The sequence below is a fragment of the Mandrillus leucophaeus genome, unplaced genomic scaffold (genome assembly GCF_000951045.1).
Source record: "Mandrillus leucophaeus isolate KB7577 unplaced genomic scaffold, Mleu.le_1.0 Scaffold69, whole genome shotgun sequence".
Taxonomy (NCBI): Eukaryota; Metazoa; Chordata; class Mammalia; order Primates; family Cercopithecidae; genus Mandrillus; species Mandrillus leucophaeus.
This window is the reverse complement of record NW_012107474.1, coordinates 147,391-160,748: the sequence shown is the minus strand read 5'-3', so window position 1 is coordinate 160,748 and position 13,358 is coordinate 147,391. Positions and strand designations below refer to the sequence as shown.

The 13,358-nt window shown below is 59.8% G+C and overlaps 1 protein-coding gene across 1 annotated transcript in view; it reads left to right on the top strand.

Annotated features, from left to right (window-relative positions):
* Positions 1-13,358, top strand: part of COL18A1 (collagen, type XVIII, alpha 1) — a 70,726-nt gene that overhangs the window by 24,402 nt on the left and 32,966 nt on the right. The window contains exons 3-17 of the mRNA XM_012002594.1: positions 979-1,038; positions 1,845-1,974; positions 3,180-3,256; positions 3,522-3,737; positions 4,099-4,125; positions 6,081-6,143; positions 6,242-6,328; positions 6,648-6,701; positions 6,881-7,039; positions 8,054-8,116; positions 8,888-8,914; positions 10,390-10,530; positions 10,971-11,033; positions 11,926-11,952; positions 12,912-12,947. Of these exons, the coding sequence (XP_011857984.1) occupies positions 979-1,038; positions 1,845-1,974; positions 3,180-3,256; positions 3,522-3,737; positions 4,099-4,125; positions 6,081-6,143; positions 6,242-6,328; positions 6,648-6,701; positions 6,881-7,039; positions 8,054-8,116; positions 8,888-8,914; positions 10,390-10,530; positions 10,971-11,033; positions 11,926-11,952; positions 12,912-12,947 (1,230 nt within the window). The remainder of the gene's footprint in view (positions 1-978; positions 1,039-1,844; positions 1,975-3,179; positions 3,257-3,521; positions 3,738-4,098; positions 4,126-6,080; positions 6,144-6,241; positions 6,329-6,647; positions 6,702-6,880; positions 7,040-8,053; positions 8,117-8,887; positions 8,915-10,389; positions 10,531-10,970; positions 11,034-11,925; positions 11,953-12,911; positions 12,948-13,358) is intronic.

Here is a 13,358-nt window from a genome sequence, read left to right as displayed (position 1 = left end):
TGTGTGTTGGTGGGGTGTGTGTGTGTTGGGATGTGTGTTGGTGGGGTGTGTGGAATCTCGTGTGTGTCTCTGTGTGTCTGTGTGTTGTGTGGCGTGTGTGTTGTGCGGCATATGTGTTGTGCAACGTGTGTGTTGATGGGGTGTGTGTAATCTTGTAGTAGCCAAGGGGAGTCCGCCGGCCCCAGGTGTGAGGAAGAGCAGGGAATTCTCACTCGGGGTCCCAGATCACAGCGTGCCCCACGTGGCCGTGGACCCACAGCCTCACTCCTGGGCGGCGTGGGCAGGAGACACCGTGGCTGAACTGTGGGTAGCGTGTGCACATCCATGTTAGTTTCATGTCTTTTTTCTATATTTTACCCGGTAAGTCCGTTGTTTGCTGGAACATGCCAGAAGATGCCAGATTGTTCACATGGCGGCCATGACAAGGCTGTGCCCTGGTACAGCTTGCTGGGTGCTGGGGGTCTCCGAGGCGCTGCACCCCTCCCCTGGCCTGCCTTGCCCTCAGGGGTCGTCAGCGGGCCCTGAGGATGATTCTCCTCCGGATTTTCATGAAGTTTAAAACATCCAGCCACCTTGGTGTGGGTTCGGCCCAGGCCTGGGCCCAGCGGGGCCTGCGCTGGGGAAACCTGTGCGGGGAGCATCTGTGGTGGGGCCTTCTCCAGGGCAGGGCTCTGGCCGGAGGAGAGGAGCATGTTCCCCTCCCGCCTCCGCGTGTCTGACCACCGGCCGAGGCAGTTTCAGAAGCGTCACTGTCCGCGACCCGATTGGACAAGATTTGTTGAAGCTCAGAGGGTGCCTGGGCAGGGAAGGCCAGCGTGCCCACCCCAGTGGCCCCTCCGAGAGCACCAGAGAGGGCTGGACGAGGTGGGAGGGGGCTGGGAGGAGGCAAGAGCAGCCTCCTTTGCTTCTCAGGCCTGCTGGGCTCGGGGCCTGGCCTGGCTGCCATCTCTCCAGCCTTTCCCTTTTCAAACTCCTCAGGCATCTGGAGACTTTGGCAGCGGGCTCGCCGACACCCGGGAGCTTCTCAGGGAGGAGATGGTGAGTAGCTGGACGAGGCCCAGCCCACCCTGCAGGGTCCTGGGAGAGCCCCCCAAGCAGTGCAGTGCACACATGTGCACACACAGGTGTGGCTCCAAGAGCCGCCTCTATGCCATGAAGACACATTCCCGGCTGGGAACAGGGATGCTGGGCTGGGCAGATGCTCCAAGCCTGGGGACAGGCCCCGCTCCAGCCCTGCCTGGCCACTGAGTGTCTCTGGTGAGAGGACATTCCTTTAAATGAGGTCCTGCCCTGCACATTCCTTGGTCTTTGAGGCGACCTTGGCCTTCCGTTCACCCCATCCCTCCGTTAGCTCGTGGGTGGCCACCAGGGAATGAACGGGTGTGTGAGTCTGACGACCAGGAGGAGAAGGCGGTGCAAGGAGCATGAGGAAGGGCTTTTCCCAGCTCAGGCCACCTGAGAAAACACAGGAGGGGCGGGGAGCGGGGAGGCCCCAGCCCCAGGACTGAGGCGCCATGCTTTCCGTTAGAGACGGGCGTGGGAATGTGGTCCCTGCAGGGACCCTCTGCAGGTTCTCATCAGCTTCCCAGCATGGCCTCTCAGGCGCCAGGAGGCCTCTCTGGTGATGGCAGGCACAGTCCTGGAGCCGGGGAGCCCACAGGCGGCCACACCCCTGCGGCCCACGGAAGGAAGCCCCTTGCACGCAGCCCTGCAGCACCCTCCTGTTTCAGAGGGTTTTTCTTTATCCTTCTTGCAATCTTAAGTATTTCATTTCACAAACCAAGCAAGGCTTTGCTGGGCATCTGCTGGCTGAATAACAGGCCATCTCCCCTCTCATCCTCCAGGGCACAGCCCTAAAACCCAGGCTCCCCACGCCACCCCCGGTCACTGCTCCACCCTTGGCTGGAGGCAGCAGCACGGAAGATTCCAGAAGTGAAGAAATCGAGGAGCAGACCACGGTGACTTCATTAGGAGGTAAGCTCTTTTCTGGATGTGTGTGTGTGGTGTGGTGTGGGGTGTGTGTGGTGCATGTGTGAGTGTGGTGTGTAACATGCATGTTTGTGTGATGCTGAGGTATGTGTGTGATGTATGGTGTATGTAGTGTGTGGTGTATATAGTGCATGTATGTGTAATATGTGGCACGTGTGTGATGTGTGTGTGATGTGTGGTGTGATGTGCATGTTTGTGTGACGTGTGTGATGTTTGTGATGTGTGTGTAGCGTGTATGGTGCATGCATGTGTGGGTGTGTGTGGTGTGTGCATAGTGTGATGTGTGCAGTGTGTGGTATGTATTGTGTGGTGTGTGTTGCATGTAGTGTACATGTGGTGTGCAGTGCATGGTGTGTGTTGTATGTGTAGTGTATTGTGTGTAGCGTATGTGTATGATGTGCATGTGTAATGTGTGTGTGATGTGTGTGTAGTGTGTGTGTGTATTGTGTGTAGTGTGTGTGTGATGTGCGTGTGTGATGTGTGTGTAGTATGTGTGTGTGTACTGTGTGTAGCATGTGTGTATGATGTGCATGTGTAATGTGTGTGTGTGATGTGTGTAGTGTGTGTGTGTATTGTGTGTAGCGTATGTGTATGATGTGCATGTGTAATGTGTGTGTGATGTGTGTGTAGTGTGTGTGTGTATTGTGTGTAGTGTGTGTGTGTGATGTGCGTGTGTGATGTGTGTGTAGTGTGTGTGTGTGTAGTGTGTGTAGTGTATGTGTGTGTGTGAGGCAGGTGGGGAGATGCCGAGGCCTGGATGGTGGCTGTGGGTACAGGCTCTGGGTATTCACTGTGCTTCTCTTGCAGGATTTCTGTTGGTTTTCATTTTTATTTTAATTAAAAGTTAGGAGGGAAAGAGGAAAAGGGACAAAGCATGCTGGGAGATAAGAAGGCATTTTGGGGGGCTAGGGTCTCTTGTAACAAGTTCAGGAAGCATCTCCCAGGTTTCAGCTGTCATCGGCTTAGGTGGCCACACCGGCCTTACTGTTGATTTTAAATTCTCTCTCCCTGTTTCCTGTGCCTGGGAGCCAGAGCTTAGGGGAGTGCAGCTTGAGGCTGGGAATCTGATGGTGTCCAGCCAGGCTCCAGGACTGAACGCGTTTGGGCTGCCGGGGCTATCTGGGATGCCGAGAGCAGAGCTGGGACCACCCGGGGGGCCTGACAGTGGCCACCTCTGCTTCTCTTCTCAGCTCAGACACTTCCTGGCTCAGATTCTGTCTCCACGTGGGACGGGAGTGTCCAGACCCCTGGGGGCCGCGTGAAAGAGGTAAGGCCACCTCCCTGAGCTCCGGAACCATTCTGAACCAAAGCACCCGTGGCCTTTCGGGCCACTCACTGGTGAGCCCTGATGAAGCCCCTCCGTGCCCGTGCCTCCTTTGTGCCCAGCGCACGGTGCCAGCATGCATCCACCCTGCGTGTCCCCCGTGGGAAGCAGAGCCCAGCCCGGGACTCTGTAGGGCACAGTGGGACACGTGGGCAGGGTGTGTGGGGCCTCACCCCAGCCCGGGCCCTTGTGTTCTCTTTATTCCCAGGGCGGCCTGAAGGGGCAGAAAGGGGAGCCAGGTATTCCAGGCCCGCCTGGCCGGGCAGGCCCCCCAGGCTCCCCCTGCCTGCCTGGTCCCCCGGGTCTCCCGTGCCCGGTCAGTCCCCTGGGTCCTGTAGGCCCAGCGTTGCAACCTGTCCCCGGACCACAAGGACCTCCAGGGCTGCCAGGGAGGGACGGCACCCCTGGAAGGGATGGCGAGCCGGTGAGTCCTCCTGCCCGTCCAGTCCAGCCCCTTCTGGAGGTGGGGGCTCAGGTAGGACGGGGAGAGGCTGCGGCCGACATGGGAGTGAGCTGAGCTGGGATCGGGGCAGGTCAGCAGCATCCTTGGGACCACCGTTGCGTGGGATTGGTGCTGGAAGGTGGTCAGATGTGGGAGGCGGAGCTGCTCAGACACAGCCCTTGTGGGTGCGAGGAGGCTCCTGGCGCGGGTCCCGGGACATCTGGGGAAGGCATCTTTGCCACCTCGGGGGGACTTGGGGTGGGCGGTGCATTTCCATGTGCAGACCCTGGGTGGGGCTGGAGGTGGCATTTCCGATCACTCACAGCTTCTCTTGCACACCCAGGGTGACCCTGGTGAAGACGGAAAGCCGGTAAGTCTGCTTTTCTTTCTGATCCCCATGTTATCTGTGATGTTTGCTTAGACCCCAGGGCTGTGTTGCTGGGGACACTCTTTTTAGGAGGAGACTGTACAGCAAAACCATTTTTAAAATGAAATTTTGTAAAGAAGAGTGTAACTTGATGGGAAATAGGTAGTTATGTGTTTGTGTTGAGACATTTAGGCCACAACTACTAGGAAGAAGAAAAGGCAGAGCTTCCAAACCCTTGGAAAACGCACAGCAAAGAAAAAGGAAGTCGGGGTAGGGGCGCAAGACAGGAGAGAAGCGCGGAGCGACCAGGGGATCTGTAAAGTCAGAGCTTCTGTCTCAAAACACGTGGTTCAGATTTTAAAAATCAGCAAACACTGTTTCCAAGCACAGTGAAATGACGTGGTAGACTGCGAATAAAGATCTGGGAATAGCCTGCCCAGCAAATGGTAACACTCGGCAGAAAGTGGGGCCATCACGAGTGCTGGACAGGAGAGTTCAAGTTAAAAACAGTCTAGAAAGTCTGAAAGGACAGGGAGGGCATCTCATGGTGCCCACCGAACAGTCATTACCGACCGCCTGGCACCCCACAGCCAAGCTGCCTGCGAGGAGGACCATGGCAGACTAAGCAGGGCAGTCGGCTGGGGGGGCGGCACGGGGCCTACCCACTGCAACAGGGTACACACACGCGTGTGTGAGTGTGGGGTGAGGATCCATGGGGCCCACCCACAGCAGGGCACACACGTGTGTGTGCGTGTGTGCATGTGTGTGTGTGTGCATGTGCATGCATGTGCCTGTGTTTGAATGTGTGCACGTGTGAGAGTGTGAGCATGTGTGAGTGAATGTGGGTATGTGTGTGTGCATGTGTGTGAATGTGTGTGCATGTGTTTGAGTGTGCATGCGTGTGTGTTTTAATGTGTGGGCGTGTGTGAATGTGTGTGCGTGTGTTTGTATGTGTGTGTGTGCGCGTGCATGTGTGAATGTGTGTGTGAATATGTGTGTGTGTGAATGTATGTGAATGTATGTGTTTCAGTATGTGCATGTGTGAATCTGTGTGCACGTGTATGTGTGCATGTGTGTGAATGTGTGTGCATGTCCTTGTGTGAGTGTGTATGTGCGTGTATGAATGTGTGTGCATGTGTTAACATGTGTGCATGCACGTATGTGTTTGAGTGTTTGCGTGTGTGAATGTGTGAGTGGGTGGGATGAGGATCCACAGGGCTCAGCAACAGGCTTGATCTTAGACGTTCCCATCCGGAAAAGGAAATCCTGCCCGACTTTGTCACCATCACTTGGACACTTCAAAACACTGGCCTTCACCTGGGCACGAGGCCCTCACCTGCTTCCCCGTGCAGCAAACACGCAGATGCTCTGCCCACCACATCCCCCTACACCACACGTGGACACATGCACACTACACACACCACGTGTGCACACACCACACATTACACACACCACAGGTGGGCACATGCACACATGTACACGTACCACACGCACACACGGCATACACCACACATGGCCACACACTACACACATACACATACCACGTGTGCACACACATGCACACACCGTGCGTTATGCACACCATACATGCACACTCACGCCACACAGACATATCACACATGCACACACCACACCCCTCACACATACCGTGCATACCACATCCACACACATATATGTAACAACCCAAGCACCGGCTATTGTGGAGGCCGTCGGGGGACCTGCTGTGACCTCCCGAGGGATGCTCCCCACAGCTTCCCCCAGGCGTGGCTGGCGAGATGGGCTCAGGCGGGAGACAATCTGCTGGGCCTGGCACCCTCCTACTTTCCGGGCCCCGGAGACTCCCCTGAAGCGCTCAGCTCCCGTCTGTCCCCTGCCTGGGGGAAGAGCACTGAGGGTGCCAGGCTGTGGCCCATGGTGGGGTGCCTCCCCTGACCGGGCTCCCGGCTGCTGTGTTCCAGGGCGACACCGGGCCGCAGGGCTTCCCCGGGACTCCGGGGGACGTGGGCCCCAAGGGCGACAAGGTGAGTCTTCGTGGCTGGGCGGGGCCCCTTCCTGTGTTGGCCCGAGGTGGGGGCTGCGTGCGTGCCCAGGGTGTGACGAGCTTGTCTTGTGTTCCCAGGGAGACCCCGGGGTTGGAGCGAGAGGACCCCCAGGACCCCAAGGGCCTCCGGGGCCCCCAGGACCCTCCTTCAGACACGACAAGCTGGTGAGTCCCGCCCTTGGCTTCCTGTGACCTGGGCTCTGCCGTCCTCAAAAGCAGGTACTGCTTCTGGGAGGGCATCTGGCTCAGGAGGATCAGCTCCACCCTCAGGGGCTTGCATGGGGTCTCAGCTGAGCCGAGGGGTCTCAGGTGTGGTGGGAGCTCCCACCCACCTGCCTTCAGGCTTCTCTGGGGGCAGCAGAGGGGCCGTGGTTTCTCAGCTCCTCGTAGAAACAGCTTGATGCGCAGCTTGCGGGGCGGGGGCCAGGAGTAGCCAGGCGGGGGCCAAGCTCGGGGCAATGCGTCTCTCGGCTCTTTTCCTCAGACCTTCATTGACATGGAGGGATCTGGCTTCGGTGGTGATCTGGAGGCCCTGCGGGTGAGTGGCCCTTAACCTGCGGCGCTGCCCGATGTCTGTGCCCGTGAGGGACAGGCCACGGACCCCCGAGATTCAGTTGGGATCCTGTGGGGGGTGGGGACAAGGCCTGGTTTGAGGATGGTGGTCATCCCTGGTGGCTGCCACATGGGCTGTGACCATCTGTGTTTGCCCACGTCCAGGGTCCTCGAGGCTTCCCCGGACCCCCCGGACCCCCCGGTGTCCCAGGCCTGCCCGGCGAGCCAGGCCGCTTTGGGGTGAACAGTTCTGACGTCCCAGGACCTGCCGGCCTTCCTGGTGTGCCTGGGCGCGAGGGTCCCCCCGGGTTTCCCGGCCTCCCGGTAAGTCCTGCCTCAGGAGTCCTGTCTGCTGGGAGTGGGGGGTGAACACCCCACGTGGGACCCCTGCCCCACCTCAGGCCTCCCCAGTCCCCGCCCCTCACCTCATCTCCCCTGGGAGCTGGCGGACAACTCCAGACTCGGGGCCACCCTGGGGTGTGTGGAGGCACCTCAGTGGCCACCCCGTGGTTCTGGTGGTGCTGACCAGTGGGGGTGGCTGCAAGCAAGGCCTCCGACTTCTGGCCCTGTGGGTCCGCGGACTGCACAGAGTGTCTCCATGAGCAATTCCCATGGGTGGGGGGGGGAGGGCCGAGGTCAGCACTGCCAGAGGGCCAGGGGAGGGAGGAGCCTGCTTGGCCAGCACAGCTCATGGGGTCTCAGGGCCCCGCGGCAGGCTCCCCACTGGCTCTGCCACATATGACGGGCAGCAGGTGCCTGCAGACATGGCTGCCGTAACTGGGTCACGCTGCGCTGGCATCCCGTGGCCCGAGGTCACTCAGTAACGTGCTGTGGCGTGTAGGGCAGGGAGTGTGTGGTTAGGTCACCCATGACGTGCCCCTGCCTCCGTGACAGTCCCTACCTGAGCCAACCAACCCTCCTGATGGGCGTTCGCCATCACCATTGGCTCTGAGGCCTCTCTGGGTGCCGCGTGGCAAGCCCTCCCCAGCATCCAATCTAAGGGACAATTTGGGCTTAAAGAATATGCCTAATCCATATTCATACGTGTGGCCAGACCGTCTCTCAGAGGGAGCAGCGGGTACCCCAGCCCTGGTGTTAAGTGCCTTCCGGCCGTGGTGCTGTCGGCCCTGCCATCTCATCCTGCCAATGTGGCCGTGAAACTGTGGGTTGCACAGGCCGTGGGGTCTCCCGTGAGCCCTGGGACCCGGGCCCTGTGTCTGGGGAACGCTCTGTGTCCTGCCTTTGGGCCACCCGTGGAAGCCCAGATAACCTGTTAACCCAGAAATCATTTCAGTGGCTGAATGCCATCAAGATCCACTATGCTCTGCTCTCCTCCAGGGACCCCCAGGCCCTCCAGGAAAAGAGGGGCCCCCAGGAAGGACGGGGCAGAAAGGCAGCCTGGTAAGTCTCCCCTCGAGTCTAGGGTGAATGGGGCCCGGCACCACACCATGTGGCCAGGGCTGGCCGAGCGCTGGGGGTCCAGGGGTGCCTGGTGACGTCCGTGAAGGGGAAGTGCCAGGAATAGCCGCCCCCATCACAGCCCCACAGCCTGGGGCCTCGGGCTCTGGAGGTCGCCCTGACCTGGGCACTCGGGTAGAAATTATGGACCGTGATGATGCCGGACTCATGGGTTTTAAGAACGTGGGCGCCCCGCGAGATCTGAGATCTTACTCCAAGTTTCCACACTGGTTACGGGGCAGTGGCCATGAGCCTCTGTCGGACTGACGCCAGGAGCCGGGGCCCCGGGCGTCTGTGGGTGGACCTTGCGGGAGGCGCCTGCGTCCAGCCCCCTGGGGAGCGGTCTCCAGCGTGATCTCAGATGAGAGCTGCTCTGCTTTGGGCTGAGCAGGGGACGTTGGCTGTCAATGCCCCTTGCGGCTCTAAGCCTGTGGCTGAGCTGAAGGACCCTCCCTGGGGAGGCATCCAGGCCCCACGTGGAGCCGGGTCCAGCATTGGGATCAGGCTTGGCGTCCCTTGTGGCTTCCCTTTCAGGACCCCAACCATACCAGAAAGGGGGATGACAGTGGCAACAGCCTCAGAAACTATTAAACCAGCACAGGCAGCAAAGCAGGGATCCCGGTCGGGGCGTAGTTCCTGGCAGGGCGACGCGCCTTCCTCTGTCCTCTGTGCTGCGGGCCTGATTTTGTCATAACCCTGCTCTTTTCCGTACAGGGTGAAGCAGGCGCCCCAGGACATAAGGTACGAGCAGCATCCCCGGCACAGCCGTCCCCTGCCCCTGGTGCCCACTCAGTGGTCGTGCCCCCAAGGAGGGTGGGGGCCCCACGGTCGAGGGAGTGAGCTCTCCTGGGGCTGGCCTTGACCCCCAATCCTGCCAGCCGTCCACCCTGCCGGAATTGCTGGCAGCGGCCTCTGTCACTCTTGCGATGTGGCTTCCACCGAGCTCTGGTCTGCTGGTGAACTGAGGGTAGATGTGTCCTGGAAGCTGAGCTCCTCTGGAAACGAGCTCCCTGTGGCGAGTGCGATAAAGCAGCTCTGGGAGCTTCGGGAGGAGGGGCTGGGCCACTGCAGGTGGAGAGGTCGCCTGTGGCCTGGGGAGGGTCCTGAGCTGGGCCCCCCAACATCCTCCCACAAGCGAGCCCCATCGGCCTGCCCTGCAGGCTCATGAGCGTCTGGGGGCACTCGGAGGGAGCCCTGAAGGCAACTGGGGTGTCCTTGGTGGCCCTGGCCTGGTCCAGAGTCTGCTCAGACCCTCTGGACTCAGGGCAGCCACTCTCCATGGACCCAGCCTGCCTTTGGGCAGCCTGAGGTCTGGGCCACAGCCTGCTTGACCAGACAGCTTATCTGACGCCCCCACAACGACCCACTTCCTCCTCCTGTTCTGCTGGAGTGGAGCTGGAGGAGGAGCCGGAACCCTGCAGAGGAGGTGCTGGGAGCTGGTCCTGGGCCTCCAGTTGGCATCTGTGCCAACCCCACGACCACACATGCCCCCGGAGGTCCCCTCGAGGATCCAGGCCTCTGTGGGCCACCCACTCGAATCACGTCCAAAACATCTGGAGCTCCTCACCTTGGGCTGGACAGGGTTGGCACTAACAGGGAACTTCCCCCAGAGCACGGCCAAGCCCCAGGCTGGGGGTGATGAGGGAAGGAAGGCCGGTGGGGAGAGGCATGAGGAAGAGGACAGCAGCGAGTCAGGTGGTGAGAGCACCAGGAGGGGCTGAGAGGACACAGGCTGGGAATGAAGGCATGTGCATATACACGCGCGCACGCACACACAATGCACACACACACATACAATCTCCAGCATATATACACGCGTGTGCACACACAATGCACACACAATCTCCAGCATATGTGCACACATGCACACACAATCTCCAGCATATGTGCGCGCACACACACACACACAATCTCCAGCATATGTGCGCGCACACACACACAATCTCCAGCATATGTGCGCGCACACACACACACAATATCCAGCATATGCACACACACACACACACACACACACACACACACACACACACACATAGATCTCTCCAGCATAAAGTTAGAAGAAAGGCTGCTGTGAGGTCTGCGTTGCTTTGCGGAATGTTCCTTACCTTTTGGTTTGCAGGGTTTAGAAGGTATCATAAGAAAACATATCTACACCAGGGTTGCAGGGCCAGCGGGGGCTGGGCTGGGTCCTGACACGCTCTCCTCACCTCATGCAGGGGAGCAAGGGAGACGCCGGTCCTGCTGGCGCTCGCGGGGAGAGCGGCCTGGCAGGAGCCCCTGGACCCGCTGGACCACCAGGCCCCCCTGGGCCCCCTGGGCCCCCTGGGCCACCAGGACGAGGACTCCCCGCTGGATTTGTGAGTACCGCCTACATCTGACCCCCTGGAGTGCCGGGGGCTGCCTTTGCCCCAGCCCTGCTACCCCGGCATCTCACTCACAGAGCAGCACGTCCTGCGCGGTGGTCTCACTGGCGCTGCCTTGGCCCACGATTCCATATTCCCCATGGTGGAGCTCGAGTCTCTCTCCCGTCACCCGTGCCCCACAGTGCTGATGGGGAACTCGGCCCAGCCATACCCTGGCACCTGTGCCCTGACCAAGAGCGAATGAGCTGACCCGAGATGGGCTGCCCCTGGGGGCCCCCACCCCGGCCCTGCCACCAGGTAGACAGTCCCCTTCCGAGAATGGAGGCTCCCCAGGCCACCGTGGCCCCAAAGTGAGGGGTCAGTGCCAGCCCCAGGGAGGGGCCCTTCCCTAAGAAGGGACACAGGCCCACGCGTGTCTTGTGTGTCTCCTCCAGGATGACATGGAAGGCTCCGGGGGGCCCTTCTGGTCAACAGCCCGAGGCGCCGATGGGCCGCAGGTACTCTTGTGAGCTGGGCATGGCCAGCTCTGAGGGCTGAGGGAGTGTTGTCTGGGGCAGGAGGGTGTCCCTGAGAGCCACCAGCCTTGCATGGGGCCGGACGCTGCCCCACAGAGCTGTGAGGGCCGCATGTGGCAGGCGCTGTGCCACCGTGGGCCACCCTTGCTCTTGGGAGATGCCCCTTCATTGAAGTAAAGTCACGGGATGAGGGCCTGGTCTGCAAAGTGGGAGACACTGTGGGTGGTCAAGACAAAGGAGCGTGGGGCCGCATGCCGCCCGAAAGACAGGCCTTTCTGGGGAAATTCAAGTCATCACATTCTTTTTGTGGCCCCAATTTTGGGAAGTAACAAATGTTCGGCCTGAGTAGAATCTGAAATTCCTATGAAATCTCCACCTTGTTCTACTGTTAACATATGTACTGCTCAGGATTAGGGCCAGCAAAGAGTGACCAAAATCCCAAAACAACTGCTCAGACAGCTCAGCTGTGTCAGGGGCAGACCCAGGGGCCGGCAGCCCCTTCCTCCCCCAGCCCCGCTGTCCCCTCCACACCACCATCTCTCCCGTGGTGCCAGCATGGAGGAGCCCCCAGGGCCACATGGGGCGGCTGAAGCCACAGCGTCCAGCTTCACGCTCAGAGGCGCAGCCTGTGGAGAGCGTGGGTGTCTGGGACATGTTTCGTACTCTGAGCAAAATGAATGAGAAATTTCAATTAGGCAGAAACTAATTGATTCCATAATCAGTTAGAATGGCTTTACCATTTTAAGTCAGTACATTTCCTTTTACACACACATTTTTAATTGTTGACTGTTACCAGCGGGCTTTTCTTGTGGGAGAAGCATCTCACAGCAGGGCCTCCAGCTGCACTAACGCTGTGTCTCCTCTGTCCTGACAGGGACCCCCCGGCCTGCCAGGACTGAAGGTCAGTGACGGATGCGCCTGGGTTTCGGGGGTCGCTGGCTCAGCCCTGGCCTCGGCACCCCGGGGCTGGGGGAGACAGGGCCTTGCCTCGGGTTTTCTGATGACAGGAGTAGGATGAATTCATCCTGGGAAATTTGCAAAATACAGCAAAAAAGCCTAACGGGGAAATAATCGCACACTCCTCCAACCCAGACTTCCAGCGTTAAGGGGCCATTGTCCCGTTCTCTCTCCGAAGCCCAGGAATCAAGATTCCTGGGTTCACACACCTGAAGCATATTCTCAGACTCGGGCTGAAAAGAGGGGCATGGGAGAAGAACCCGGGGTCCCCACCTCAACTTCAGGGACAAGTGGGCTCCTGGGCTCAGGGACAGAGGCGTGGTGACCTTGTAGGACCCAGGAGCTTTGTCCTCTGCTTCCCCTGTCCCTGGGGGACACCAGCCCCCAGCCTGGCCCCAAAGACCCCACCCCTGCCCAGGCCCCGAAGCTCCCAGGGCAGGTGCCTGAGGGGTGAAGCCTGGAGGCTCCTATCCTGGGCCCTGGGCAGCAGCTGCCTTTCACCCCACTGCGCGCTCATCAGTGTGTCCTCTGCTGTGTGCGGGGCCAAGGGCACATGGGGCCCACCCTGGGACTGGACTTTCACTTGTCACCAGCCCCTGCCGTGGCACCCGCTCCTTTGAGAATGCTTTGCTTTCATTTGCAAGACGTTGGAACATTACAAAAGGCTTTTTGGAAGATCCGTGTATTCGCTTTCTTAAATTGTTTAAAAGAGGCCATCTCAGCAGGGACCACGGGGTCCCTGCACAAGTTGCTCAGTGTCCCTGGGACCCCTCGGCTCTGGGCTGGGGGAGGGCGGTGAAATGCATCCTGGGTAACTCGCCCTTCCCTGCCCCCGGGGTGGACGCTGCCTGAGGACGGGGCTGGCCCAAGCAGGTGCTTACCAAGCCCGCTTTATTCACTTAGGGGGATCCTGGTGTGCCTGGGCTGCGGGGGGCAAAGGTAAGCTCTGTGCCTGGCAGGGGACTCCAAGGCCACAGTCCACAGCCCTGGGAGCCTCCTCACCCCACGTGGGTTCTGGGCGCCCCCTCCAGGGCTGGGTGGGCTGTGGGGTCCTGACCAGAGTGGCTGAGATGAAATGCTGGATGGGGACGTGGCCAGGCAGAGGCAGGGAGGGCCCAGGCGGACGTCTGTGGAGATCCGCTCGGGGCAGCCTCTCGTGCTCTTCCTCGCACTGCTTTGTTTATTTATAATTGAAGACATGCTGGTTTCAAAGGCAACCCCCAGAACACCCACCTGCAGGGCACCCAACCCCAGGGTACCCCCTGGTTTGACTGTGTCAGGAACATGGTCTTCCTTCCTCCCAGCTGTCTGACGGTGCAGGCCCCTTCGGCCCCTGCCACTGGCCTCCCG